This window comes from Scomber japonicus, chromosome 2 (genome assembly GCF_027409825.1).
Source record: "Scomber japonicus isolate fScoJap1 chromosome 2, fScoJap1.pri, whole genome shotgun sequence".
Taxonomy (NCBI): domain Eukaryota; kingdom Metazoa; phylum Chordata; class Actinopteri; order Scombriformes; family Scombridae; genus Scomber; species Scomber japonicus.
In genome coordinates, this window is record NC_070579.1 from 21,401,110 (window position 1) to 21,416,298 (window position 15,189).

Consider the following 15,189-nt stretch of genomic DNA (forward strand, 5'->3'; position numbering starts at 1 on the left):
CCCTTTGCATACCGGAGCAAGTGCACTAACCCTAAATGTGTGTGTGTGTGTGTTTGGGGTTCTCCCTCTTGTCCTGTTGACTGTTAAACTGTTTAACTTCTGATTCCAAAACAGCTCTCTCCTCCTCTACCGGTGCTGAAGATGGGAAATGAAAAGTGAGAGGAATAAAAGGGGGGAGGAGGGGGGAGAACGAGGCGAGGGGAGAAGGGTGATTTTGTGGATCCATGACTGCCTTTGCTCCCCCCCACCACCACCACCACCATCCCTCTCACCCACCCCTGCTCACCCCTCTTCCTCCTGTTCCTCATCCCAAAAACGTATTAATATTAATACATATCCCTCCAACCCCTTCCCCTCAACTCCACCATCCCCAAAAAATATCACCACCCTAGGCTACCAGTTAATAAAGCCCTCTCGACGACCCCTCCCAGCCCCAAAACCAAGGAAAGACAATAAGGGGAAAGTTCTCCGGCCAAATAAAAGAACAGAAATTAATACAGTCCCACGGGATCCCCCTCTCTCCCACTGTCACCCCCACAATAATTTGATTTCCTATTAAGTGATTGCTTAATTATAATGATTATTATTGGTAATTGTAATTGACATTTTTTTTCTCTGCTACTCTCCTCTCTGTCCCTTCCCTCCAGGTCTCCTTAAAGGACAAGACAGGTTGTGCAAATGCACAAGAGACTTAAAAAAAGGAGAAAGATGGTGGCGTAACAGAAAAGCACTTGACAATCTGTCATTTAAAATAAACTGACTACCCCTGTCCACCTGAACATACAATGTGTGATTACGGTTGCTGAGGCTAAGAAGTTTTATTTAATCATACATGAGTGTGTTTCAGTGTGTGTGTGTCTGTATTCGTCTAGATGTCTTATCCTGTAGCTTCAGGGCACAATGTCTGCTGCAGGTCTCCTTAGAAAAGAGATTCTTTATCTCAATGGGATATCCTGGTTAAATAAAGGTTAAAGAAGAACACCCCCCACCCCCTTTCACACATACACACACACACACACTAAACTACAGTAGGGACCCTCTGGTCTCCAGTTTATTACCCCTTCCTCCAGGCTACAGTTACTACAAACAGGAGGTCATGTGTGTTTTCTATTTAAACAAAAAAACAAAAAAACAACAATAATAATAAAAAACTCACATTTGTGCTGACACATTTGGCCGTGAATTGTAAAATTAAAAATTAAAAAAATCACACAAGGTAAAACCCACAGTTCAACAGTGCAACATCCAAACCGTGCTGAAAACTATTTCATTTAATGTCACATTCTTTCTCTATTCGGAACTAAAGACGGTGAAACTTCGTTCCAGTGGGCCAGGGCACGGTTATTGGGCTCATCTCAGGCGTGGTGAGGGTGACACCAGCTCACACACACTTTTGTCTTTAGATGCGCACACCTTCACACTCCAACACACACAACATTCAAACCTTGAATCACACCTTCACTTTCACTTGAAAAATCTTCTCTCGTTCCAACAATTCAAAATATTAAAACTGCAATTATCATAGCCAACGATGAATATAAGAAGAGTTTCGACTGTCATATTAAACCATCAATTTCCAACCTTCAATTTCAAAATCGAAATATCATCCACCCACTGAAGAATGCTGGTTTCAAGACGGATGGGCTGCGGTGTATGTGTCTAAGTTAGCCGAAATGTTTTCCTCTAGATTATATTTAAATGCTGCCCCTTACTGACGCTGAAGAACAAACAGACGCATTAATACAAATGAGCACCTGCAGCCACAACCACAGATGTCTGTGGGTGTTTTTAGTCAAAGTTTCCAAGAAAAGAAAAATAGAGAAATACATTTTCATAGATTATTTTGACAAAGATTACTTTCAGACAGGATACTGATGCACAAGCACAAAAAAAAGACAAGCAGCACAGACGTAGCACAGCTAGATATACTAGCGATGACTAATAGCAGGAATAATAATCTCCCTGTAATTCTACTAAATGAATGCAAGTAAGGATAGAAAAAGGTTGCAGTAAACAAATAAATAATCAAAAGATCATAAAAATTACTCTCAATAATTATGTACAATAAAACTCTATTTAATTTGCTGATACCACAGTGATCAATACAATACTTGGCCAGCAAAATCCAATATCAATTCAATGTAAACATCTTAAATTCATGATCAAACTAATATAAATTTGTGACAGCACAAATTAGAAGTACAAAGCCTCACACGAACCAATTCAATCGTGGCCGACATGTTACGAATCTGAAACGGTTCACAAGACAAACAGCTGTTTCATTTAGCTCAAAAAACATGCAGCGTTGAAAGCAGATTTGTGGTTTTGCTTGGAGCCACACAACTGTAGGTGAGCGGCGTTACATGTGAAGATTGACGAAGACAGGACTGACAGACAGCGCTGGATGTCAGTCTGTGCAGACAGAAATCCAGCCGTGTTTAAGCCACTCTGAGATCTTAGCCTGGAGACAAACCGTCCCTGACCGACAGCATTACCATGGCCGATTCTTTTCAAGGCCTGTCTTATCCACTTTAGCTTACCCACTCTCATCTCTCTCTCCCTCTGTCTGATGCGGAGCCTCGCTCTCCCTCCTTCCACACAGATTTCTTTAGATACGAACTCAAGAGCTGTTTCACATTCCTTCCAATTTGCTCAGAAATACTACTGCCCGCTCCCTGTTGTTCTTCGGTCATGTTAAGGATCAATTTTCCTAATTTTTGTCCACTAGAGGACATGGGGCTGAGCTTAAGGAAGGAAACATGAATTGACAGTGAACGTGTTTAGCAATGACAAGAACAAAAAAAAGAGCAATGAAAAGTGAAATGAGACTAAACAAAGGCACTTTAATGAAACTTTCTTTACTGTTTCACATACGTTAAGGTGAGCTCCCTATAACATTATTAGCAAACATCCTGCACTTCATTCTGAAAAATGAATACCACAATCAAGGCACCACTATGTCCAAAACTGACAAATAACAAGCACTAAATGCAGCTAAATAATCAATCTGAAAATGTTGTCTTTCCATTAAATGATGAATTTATTTTAGTTTGACATATATAAAACATCCACTCAGAGAACAGGACAAGAGATTTGATCGAGTTTGTCACCAAATGTGACCGCTTACTGATAAGATCTTTGAAATGACAAAAACTGCAGTTTCTTTTACCACATTAAAGTTGTCATTACATTTCAGTGGCTGTCGGCGTCAAATGATTGTTCAATCAGAAGCTTTTCAAAAATGAAAGCATCTGGCTTTCAACTGAATTTTTATTTTGCATGCGCTAATATTAGGCCTACTCAGTAATCTGATCTCATTTGCATATCCTCTGTAAAAACTGGATAATACAAGTCAAACTATGGCACAGCGATTTCATGGTGTGTGTGTGTGTGTGTGTGTGCGCCTGTTCAAACACACTGTGTGGTAGTGTGGGTGTGGCGTTACACCTCGTGTGGCACTGGGCAGCTAAGATAAGAGCTGATCCTATCCATGCCTCCCTTCTGCAGCGCCCGCCCGCCCACCCACACACCCACAACACACACACACACACCACCACAAACCTACACACACCAAGTGTGGTACCCTGCATGCCATTGTAATCTCATTTTACAATCCCAATGCCCTGAACATAAGCACACACTCACACTCATAATCACGGCCACAAACACGCAGAGAAGCCAACTAAATCCATATTTTACTCTGCTCGCACTGTGAGTTAGGATGATACACATTTCAAAATATACAAAAGGCCAACTGAGGTCGCAGGAGTGCAAGAAGCTTCAGGCCCAGAGCAACACTGAAGCCTTCTTCTGATACCATCGCTCTATCAAGCACATACTCAGGTGAACACATTTGTACCCTGTTTTTATAAACAAATATGAGAGTATGAAAACATTATGCGTATCTAAACTGAATAGCAAGACTATAAAATACAGCAGAAAGAAAATTATGCTTGAAGAGAGGAGTTAGAGGTGACCAGAGAAGAAAAGAGCTTACCTTCCTCCTCTGAGAGACAGAGAGAGCTAACCTTTGGGTACAAACACAAAAACACTCTCCCTTCTCTCTAATTCACCAAGACTTTCAGTAGAGCGCACACACACACTGATACACACTCAGAGAAACTCTGATGTGATCGGCCACCCCGATAGCGAGCTGACTCTCTAAGCCTCAAACAAAGTTTGGTGTGCACTGACCACGACTAGAGGGACAAAAAAGCAAGGGAGAGAACTGGGGGGAGCAAAGGAGAGAAAAAAAGTGAGTGTGATCACTGAGTGAAGTTTAACCACTTACGATTCAAGTTTAGCTTCAGCACACCCCGCCTACGCCCCAGATTCATTCACAGGAAAGTACGCGCACAGCTCTCCGGGTGGGAGAGGCACTGAGCTGGATTTTGGGAAGCCCTGATTTTTCTCTCTTGTTCCTTCTGGTTGCTGCTGCATAGCTGCCAGACAGGCAGACGGCCCTCGCTCATCCCCCTTTTCTCTACTATCTTTTCTCTTTTCCTTATCCAGTGTCCCTACAGATCCACCCACCAACAGCCAGGTGACAGATAGCCTCTTGAGCCGTGCACGTGTGTGCATGTGTGTCCATATGTCCATGTATTTGATAAAAAAACATGTGTGAGGAAGTGAGTAAAGATTAGATTGTAAAAGTATGTGAACAAGTGGCACCATGTAGGAGAGAGACAGAATGAGAAAGAGGATGAAAGGATTCAATTTCTGTATGTGAGAGGGAGAGACTAAGTGTAGTGAATGTGATTTGATGGTGATGCTGAGATGGGGTTTAGGCGTACAAATACTATTAGTCACTGCTGTGCAAACCTGTTACTCCGTGCATTTGCAGACACCCGTGCACACACACACACACACACACCCACACACATACACATACACAACTGTAAAACACAAAGCAAGGCTCTTAGACTACAGTAGTCAACACACAGCATGGCATATAAAAACAGGAATCAATCTTTATATTTATCCAACATCCCCCGGTTATGGATGTAACGGTTATTGTAGTGATAAAAATTCAGCCAGCCATATCTCAGTGACCTAAGCTTGGCCTTCTCACTCCATTTCTTTGTAAAATAAAAAGGGTATGTGAAACAAATTCCCAGAAGAAAAAAATAAATCAGCATACTATCCCAGCTGCAAACAGTATTAAAGACACAATGGCAAAGAGGAAGAGAACAGAGATCATCAAAGCTGCATTCCAGTTACATACAGTATATGTTTTTAAATATATATATATACAGACACTAAATATATTGTTATTCCAACTCTTTCTGCAGAGTGGAAATATATAATCAATACAATTTTACCATTTTGTACTAAAAGGAAGTAATGCCATATGTAACGGCAATCAAACTAATTTTAGAATGTCAAATTCAATTAGTCCAATTGAACTCTACAAAGAAAAAGCTAAATGTTTTTCAAAAAATATAATACTTTTCCTTCAGAAAACTAGCTGAGGTATTAGCCACCTGGATATTGTGATCAATTGAAATCACAATTCAACTGGCGAAACAGCCAAATTAATTTAATGGCATTTTCTGTATGAAATAGCACCAGTGATTTTTTGATTTAATGGTTTTAAAAGTTAAGAGCAAATTCATTTGATGAAGTAAGTAAAGATGGTCTTTGTTTTATGTAAAATGGCCCATATCTTCTTTAAACACAGTAGGTGACCCTGGCTGGTATTCTCGGTTTTGTTTTTTTTTAATCATCAGGAAAAGACCAATATCAACCATGTGTTGCCACAGTACACTATGTATGGCACTCAGCTCCAAGCTAGTTAGTTCCCAAAGATACAAGTAAAATATATTCAGTTTAATTTCTGTTAAGGCAGGTTACTGTAGTTTTAAGCAAATGTTACTCAACTGGAGATAATGCATTTGTTGTGGACTATTTTCAGCAACAGATGAACACAGGCGTGGTGCACTAGTGAGTGTTTACAGCAGCAGGATGGTATATGTGGGACTGACTCAAAATAAAAAGTGTCCATATTAGTAGTAAAGGTGAAAATGGTCAGCTAGTGCAACAATGTGTTTTAAAGGGCACCTATTATTGTTTTCCTTATTTTCTATCATATACATGTGGCCATGTATACATGAGGACATGAGGTAAACATTTGTCGAAGAAATCTCTGCGAGCAAAAAGGACCAGCTTCAGACTGTTCTGAACACTCAGTTCTTCTACTTTGGGGCCGAGCTGACATCAGCTTGTGACGGTCATCTACTCCACAACAGCACTCAAGTTCACAGCTCCACTCCGCTAACATTATGCCATGTTTCTATTATTTTAAGAGTAGTCGTGCCGAGTCATAACTCAGGTCAAGCTGGCACACTGTCAGTGTTATACCATAACACAACAGGGCAAAGTAAAATAAATAGTTTAATATGAAACAGTAAACAGGAAGTGTTGGGTTTGCATTGGTAGTAACTCAACACAACTCTGATACGGCTGCCCTTCAGCAGCGTCCAGAAAGCTGGCCAATCAGAACACAGTGGGCTCATAGCATATATATGTATAGTAGGCCTTAAAGAGAAGAAGTTAAGACTGCCTGTTAGGACACAGAGGCTGAACTGAGGGGCTGCATAAAGGGCCAAAAATCCAAAAATAAAGTCCAAAACTAAATACAGAACTGGAAATGAGCATGATAGGTGAAATATGGACAACAATGGAGCTCTGTGACAGAGAGGAATAAATTATATCAGGTTTTGGCTGGAAAGAAAATACTTTTTAGTGGGATCAGTTAATTTTCATGTGATTTTTTTGACCAAAACAAAAATATCAAATTAAAATGCAGCCTTATCCTTCAAATTACTCATTTACTCAGCACCTTGTTAGTGTGTAGAATGGTAAGTGGAAAACAGCTCAAGGCATTTAAGGCTCTTCCCTTAAATTTCGTTACCTTCATTTCCTTTTTTTTTTGACTAAACCCTACCCCCATCCCTCTCACTTTAAGACCCCTTTCACACCACACCCATGACCCCCCATGTGCAGACATGAGGTCAAGCTCCAAAGATCACAGAGAGAAGCCAGACGAGAGGGGAAGGGGGGGGGCAGAAACCTAAAATCCTCCTTTCCTCCCAAAACCAGGCCAAAACCTCAAGCCTTCCCATCAGCTCCAGACCCCCTCCTTTAGCCCAGTTGTGTGTAGAGGAGGCAGTGAGCACTCTTGCAGAAACATCAGCCCAGGGAAATTCAAATGAGGAAGAAACAGTGAGAGAGAGACAGACAGAGGGAGGGAGAGTGGGAGAGAGAGGGAGCACAATAGTGAGAAAATAGGATAAAAGAATGAGATGGGAGAGTGTTAGGTAGGAGGGAGAAGGGAGGGGGAAGAGGAGCTGAAGAGGTTGCTGAGGTTGCAGGTTAAGATAATGTGTAGATCTGAAGAGATTTGCAGAGAACATTTTTATTCATTTTTTGATTACCCCCATCTCTCCGTTTGTTTGTTTTTGGTATTAGTGTTATGACTGTTGGTATGTGTGTGTATGTACACATGCATGCTGATTAGAACTGGAATATTTTATAAACACAAATATTCAGACTTGAACAAACCTGCACGCACATATCAATACATAATGCACACAAACATACTTAAAGATGCATCAGAGAAGCGAGCAACTGGGCAGACAGTGCCAGGAATGTTAAGAGCTTACAAATTCGTAAACATGCAGACACAGATGCTGCATATGTACACACAAACATGCACGCAGGCGGCAGATTGTTCACAGTATGGCCCATCGCTGTGCCCGCTCCTTATCAATGTGCTGCAGGTAGGGTAAGTGTTCTGATCGAGCTGGACCATACTAAATGACTCTGTGCTTCCGTTCTCCTGGTCACACACATTTACATCCAAAAAAACATATCACAAAGCTCTGAACAATGCTCAACACAACCAGTAAAACACTGCACAATGCACATACATAAACAACTTATAAATGAACATACACACACACACACACACACACACACACATACACACCTGCATTAAAGTCAGAGCTTCCCTCCAGGTTGAGTGAGATCGTGTGGTCTCCATCCTGATTTCCTCGGCCCAGGAGCATCCAGTTCTCCAGATCATCCGAATCAGATGACTCTGATGACTCAGATGACTCAGATGACTCAGTCTCAGATTTGGACTCTGACTCTTCTGAATCAGATTCTGAGCTGCTCGAGTCCACATCCACTGGGACTTTAAGATTCTTCTTCCTTTTCTGGGATACCTAGATGACCAAACAAAAATGTTTAACATCTACTGCAGCAAGTGACTTGAAAGTATTGCTACATGCCCCACTGGCTGCTGCAGTTGCACTCTGCAACAGCAATCAGGAAGCTATAGTAGCTGATGTTTACCAAGTGGCTGCCAGAAGTGCAAATTAAGAGTAAAGAAACCAAGAAATCTCCCAGGATGAAAACATTACGTCATGTGTTTTGCCTATGAGGGTCAGGTGGTGTCACGCAAGGACAACAAAAAGTAGCTGAGGATGGAAAACAGACAGTTACTGTGTTAATGGCAGCATCTTAACCATGATCAGTACTGAGAAAGTAAAAAGGTCACATATATCTGACTTGGTCCTTTATAATGCAGACCTTCTGGAAAAAGCAATTACTTGGATTCCTCACGTCAGTCATTCACTGCTAGAATAAATCATTAGTTGTCACAATAACACTGTGTTATATAATTGATGCTGCACTGATTCTGCTTCATAACAAAGTCAATTCTGAACACAGAGATATGACAGAGATATTTTTAAATTCATTTTGACCTGTGATTCACGAGCATATCAAAAGCCCTGATCACAAAAAAGTCAATACATCTCTCCAAGAACGATAGAAAAACTTAAACTCCATATCAATATTATAATGTTATATGCCATTATATATGCCAGACAATCCACATTTTTTAGTTTTCTTCAGTATCATAGTAATCCAGTGACAGACGTCTGTACATACAAGCAAATAGAAACTAATCTAAGCTTATTCGGCATGACTTTTCATGGTGTCAGTTTGCTAAAATCTAAACAAATACAAGCTGATTGAACAGGGTTCACAGCTCCCTAAATATATATACACATATAAATTATACTTTGTTTACATCCCCCAAAGCATTGTGGGAACTGTAGCAAAACTGAGAGCATTATTATCCCCCAAATTTAAGCAAGACAAGGAACAAAGAATAATAAGAGTGACAAAATCCATCAATAAACTTTTTTCATGTTGCACTAACTATATTTTCATTGCATTACTAATAATCTGAATTTTATATTCCTTGAACTCTGCCAATCTCCTCTACCCATTCATATACATATATCTGTCCTGTGTTTAAAAACATCAGACCTACAGACAAAAAACTCAATGATCACAATTTAAGATTGCTGCAGGGGTGATGGTAACTGGGGGTTGTAGTTGTCTCAAAATTGTCAGAGGGGGATCTTCAGTGTCAGACTCTAGGTTGTACTTCAGCAATCAGCTCATGCAGTGATTGAAATTAACTGAACAATTGATTAGTCTGACCCACACAGTAGACAATTTCATATACCAAAGCAATGACACACACACACACACACACACACAGCATCTCACTCTCTTGTTCTCTACCTGTTGGACAGGGGTGGATGTCTGCAGTTGGCGTAAATTCCGACCCTTTAAGGCACAGACCCCTACGTCATCATCGGAAATGTCACCATCAGCAGTGTCATCCTCAGAGATGGAGATAACATCAGGGCTGGAGGCAATGACGATGACCTCCTCAAAAAGTAATGATGTCGACTTCTGACCTTTAACATCACTTTTTCCCCTTTTCTGTTTATCACATTTCTGTAACTCTTCCTCCTCCTTCTTTTTCTTCTTCTGCTTGGTCTTCGTCTTCAGGTCTTGCCGTAACTTGACAGCACTAGATGATGGAGGCCTGATTTCCGCACTGCATTCTAGCTCTCCATTTACATCAATATCTGTAGTCTTCTTGGTCTCCTTAAGCTGCGGACTGTCCTGACCCTGTCCCTCTCCCTCGTCTCCTTTGTCCTCCTGCTCCTCCACCTCTCCAGGATTGGAAGAGTAGTGAAGCTGGCTGTAGAGGCGGAACTCCAGCTCACTGTTGGCCTCTGACCCATCAGAGTCCCCAACATCATCTTTGTAGAGATCATCCTCCAAGTCCTCTCGGTCCTGATAGCTACAGTACATCACCACCACAAAGCACTCTCAGCACATACACACACACATACACACACACATACACACACGCACACGAAAACACTCACACCTTGGGAAATGGTGACCCGGTGGCTGAAGCTGAATGCAGAGATAAAAACAGACACAAAATCAAAGATGGGTTATTTTAGTAATCAAGTCATCAAAATGAATACACAGTCATGACATTACAAGCTTAAATACCATGTAAAAACTATAAATATATGTGTAACAATGTCATAATGTTAAAACTGCACTTTAAGAAACTGAGAACCCATTTATAAATAATGCTCACTTAATATCATAATATTAATATCAATCACATTTTTTAAAGTCCTTAAATACTCACAACTGAGAGGCTGAAACTAGCTTTAAAATGACTTAAATTAATTCTTAATTACGAAATAGTTGTCGATTATTAAACTTAACATCTAAACTTAACACCTAATCTAACATCGATTACCTTTCTGTTCGACTAATAATATAATAAACTAATAATATAGTAAGGAGGTGTATTCAAGTGCAGTTCACAAGCTTTTTCACCCTCTGTTTAAGAATCAGCAGCTAAACAGTACTGTGCTCTAAAGCAATGTTACTGGAAAATCAAACACCACATAAAAATAAGTAAAATATAGAGAGAGAGCATGAATTTCGGAGTTTCTTATTGTATAAAGTTTGTTGCTTGGTTGCAAGTCCTGCAGATTTGCAACGATGAATAAAGCCAAACTGAGACCCATCTGTCCTAAGACCTAGTCCGATTCCTTCACTTAAAGTATTGGCTAAAACAAGTACCTGTATAATACCAACTCTGTTTTTCCCTTTTTAATTTAAAACCTATCTACATCAATCTCTTAATGTATTCAACATGGTGCACTCACATCTGGACAAGGTCAATGACAATCTTGACTATCTTGATTGGTATTGGTATTTTATAGAAAAGGGAAAGTATTTTAAAGTATCCATTACATGGAAATACACAAAGGAAAATACCTGAAACTGGGCCTCTCTGTACTTACTATGGCCCCCTCGACTTGTCAGTAGGATCAGCTCTTTTGTCAAAGCATGTTTAACCCACCATGGAGTAGAGTTTTGTTTACGGGTGATTAAATCAATCTTTTTTTTTTCTTACCAGCATTACATACGGAGTGAAAAACATGACATATTGTTGAGAAAGATTCTGCTGGAAGGCTGGATCTTTAGTTAATTGCACTGTTACAAATGTAAATAGGTTTTGAATTGAGGTTTTTCTACTTCTGGAACAAAACCTGAAAGCTTTGGTTTCACTCCAGGTCTCTATTACCCAGATTATTTGATGGATACCTGACATTAAAATTATATGTCATCAAATTAAAAAATATCAGCCATTCTCAAAAGTAGTAGTGATCTTGTTTTACTGTTTTAAACATCATGAAATAGTTTCAAAATACCCACTGTTTGTGTTGCTAGGCAACATCTTGCATAACTGGAAGGGGTTCAGGATGCTGGGCCAGGAGTTTTTAAAATTGGAAGAGCAATTTTAGTGGTTGCTCCCAAATTCTCGATAAGCTGAGCCCTGCTGCATCCTGCTCAGGGTCAACCTTTCCATCTTAGATTACGCTATGCAGCACTTACGATACTTCTGCATCATTCTCTCTTTCCCTCTCCTTCTCCCCATCTCTCTATTTTCTGTCCAGTTTTGTTCTGATTTCCCCTCTGCTTTCCCCTGTAGCTGTCCCTCTTCAGACCTGCACCATGCAGCTTCACCACAAAGGTCCTACCTTTCTTCCTCCTATTGTTAGTGTTTTGGATGTCCAGATTCACACAAATATAAAATGTTTTTAAGTTTGCATAGTTCTCAATGAGATTTTTTCATCATTTTAGTTGTGGTGGTGGTAACACAAACCACAAAATATCATTGTTGCTGTCCTTAATAATTGTTTAATACTCAATCATGGTGCTGGGCAATAAATCAGTATTATAATATTGATATAATTAAAAAAATAAGCCCTACAATATTGTTGCAATATTGATATCAAGGTATTTGTTAAAAAAACACATATGGTGCATCACCCAACCCTACTGGAGCACTAAGAATTGCAAAGAAACACTATAGGTCAGGTGTCACCTTCTTCCAGCCAATCAAAATACAGATTTTTCAGTGACCACAGTATAAAAATACTTGGACTATTATCTACAGCAATGAAGAACAAGTAGTGACAGGCCAACATCAATTACAGAAAAGGCACAGACTCTGGTCTTGTTCTGAAATCCATAAGGGCTTGTTAACAAAGCTGAGGAAGAGCACGCTTCAGTTGCACTCACTTTTTTTCTTCTACCTGTAGACTGTTTCATCAGTGCTTTGGTGCCAACAAACAGCTCCAAGTTCATCACCTGTGAGGTGAGGATGTCAGCAAACTGTTTAACAAGACATCATCTGGGACTCACTTTGAATGCTTGAAGCTGTGAAATTATCTTCTTGTGACATGCTATAAAACACACACTGTGCTACTAATTTTCCCAATCTCTGTCTGTCTCTCTCCCTCTCTCTCTCTCTCTCTCTCTCCCTCTCACACAGGCAGGCAGCGAACAGAAAATGGCACTGGCCCATTGCTCTGTCCAGTCCTGCGTGTCTGTGCCATGATGGCTGGAGATGATTGGCTCCCAGACCGCACACACGGCAGAAACGCCACGCTACACAGTCACAAGCTGCCCGCCGGGGATTAAAATGACAGAAAGAAGAGTCTTACTGGCTGCAGAGGGAGAGTGTCATTTATGTGTAAAAAGTTTAGCAGTGCACAGGGACCTGAAGCCGACAAATGACTGCAGTGGTGGAACGTAACTAAGTGCATTTACTCAAGTACTGTACTTAAAGCTCTTGCAGAGTCATGGTCCACAAACAGAGGTGTTTTCAGTTAATCTATATAATTAAAGCCCCTCTCAGGACTGTGTGGGTGTGTGCGGCCTGTACTCAGCTGACATTTCCCCAACTCTCCTGTTAGCTTTTTCACATGTAATAGTCCTTCCTCAACACGGAAGACATTTTAATGTGTCACAGTAGGAAAAGCTTGTGTAAATAATAAAACGATTTCCGGCTATTTCCACAAAGCTGCTTCAGTTTTAGCTCCCTGATATTGTGCATGATGGTTCACTAGTCATTAGTGGACATTTGAATTTAACAAAGCTATCATTGATGACACTTGTAGCTTCCGTGTGCCTACTGGTTTGGTGACGAAATACCTATTATACTTCTGTGCAACATAACCCAAAGCAGGTGTCTAATAAAGCCAAACAGCTGATAACACCTGTGTGTCTACTTATTTTGGCTAATTGGACCTCTTCTCAGGAGAGGTATATACAGGCTGTTTGATGGATATCCACACAACACCTAATTGAGGCTTTGTTGCTCCTATTAAGGTGGGATGTACTGCACCTTTATCATTCCTATTAGTTAAAGGAATACAGGGACCTCATGTACATCCCGGCATAGCTCAAACCAACTTCAACCTGACCAGAAGTCTAATCAGTCAGAATAATACAACTGTGAGGTACTTATTTAGAAAATGTCTATTTTATCTACTTTTAGGACTGCATGTGATGATTATTCTAATTACTGATAAGTTATACTGATTATTTTCTCTATTGATCAATAAGTTGTTTGGTCTATAAAATGTCCAAAAATCACTGTTTCCTACAGCCCAAAGTGATGTCCTTAAATTACTTGTTTTGTCCCAACCAACAGTTCACAACCCAAATCGCAAAACAGGATCATCTTATAAAATATGGTGCACTGATATAAACTGTGAATAAGCAGCTTAAAGTAGATCCACCTCAACCAACAGTATCTAAGTCCTACTAACATGTTACTTCTAATACTTCTAATTCTGAATGCATATCCTTTACCTGGTGCCCAAATGAATACTGAACTAGGTTGTTCTAACCACAATCATCCCTCTTGTTCATACTGAGCATTGGAAGATCATTTCATAACGTAGGTAATGAGAGCTAACTTCAATCCTCCTTCGGTTTTCATTTGAGCACCTGACTGTTGCTTTTTAAGACAGGCTGGTAACTTATCTTTTAAGGTGTGTTAAGTGTATATTGTTTATGACAGTATTAAAATCATATCTTATCTTCTCTGCTGTCAGTCCACTTACGGACAGCCCTTAAACATAAACAGGAAAAACAGACAAATTAAGAAATCAATGTACTGATTTGATGTGTGGCTGCCATGATGTTTGATTCCTCAGGTAAACACACACCGATGAGAGTAACAGGGTGTGATCCTGAGCACACAAGTGAGACTGATTACACCAAAATGACCATTAAAGCGGCAAATTCACCAGTTTTGTGAGTAGCTCCTAACTTCAGTTAGTTAGCTCAGTGCTAGCACCGGCTAGCAACATGCTAACTAGCTACCAGTCACACTGAGGCTAAAGCTAGCTGTTGTTTAAAGCTACAGTTAAACGAAACACAGTAATTTCGCCCCAAAAAGCCAAATAGCTAAATGAAACAGCCCCTGAGCAGTGACTGCTTCCAGTTATTTCTGAATATCGACCATGCCTGGTTAGCATGTGTCCCCCCTGTCAGTCCACGTGTTTATAAGCAGCACAGCAGCCGGATGTAAACAATGAAGGACTTCAGTCACAAACATCCATCAAAGACAGACGATAATGGAGACTATAGCCACCCTGCGTCACGCCAACACTGAGCATGTTTCATGTTTATTGTCAATAATCATAAGCTCACCTTTTATCCAACAAACTGATGAGGTTACATGTGTCGGAGGCTGCTCTCTCACTTCCAGCCAGAGGGAGACAGACGATTAACATCCGGGTTTGTCCAAAGGAAAGCGGTTGGCCGAGCGTAACGTTTCACTCCGTCAGGCCAAAACCCAGGAGATATTACAGAGGCTGTAGTGAAACTGTCAGCTGTTGTGATTGTGTTTGTTTCAAGATAACCTCCAGAGATTTTTTATAAAAGCTATCTACACTGAGTAATAATTTGTGTCTAATATGTTTT

General features: G+C 40.3%; 1 protein-coding gene across 1 annotated transcript in view; it reads right to left on the bottom strand.

Annotated features, from left to right (window-relative positions):
- Positions 1-14,989, bottom strand: part of zcchc7 (zinc finger, CCHC domain containing 7) — a 48,969-nt gene extending 33,980 nt beyond the window's left edge. The window contains exons 1-3 of the mRNA XM_053337200.1: positions 14,917-14,989; positions 9,604-10,293; positions 7,991-8,228 (exon numbers count right to left, since the gene is read on the bottom strand). Coding sequence (XP_053193175.1) covers positions 7,991-8,228; positions 9,604-10,185 — 820 coding nt within the window. The 5' untranslated portion in view covers positions 10,186-10,293; positions 14,917-14,989. The remainder of the gene's footprint in view (positions 1-7,990; positions 8,229-9,603; positions 10,294-14,916) is intronic.
- Positions 14,990-15,189: the final 200 nt, after the last annotated feature.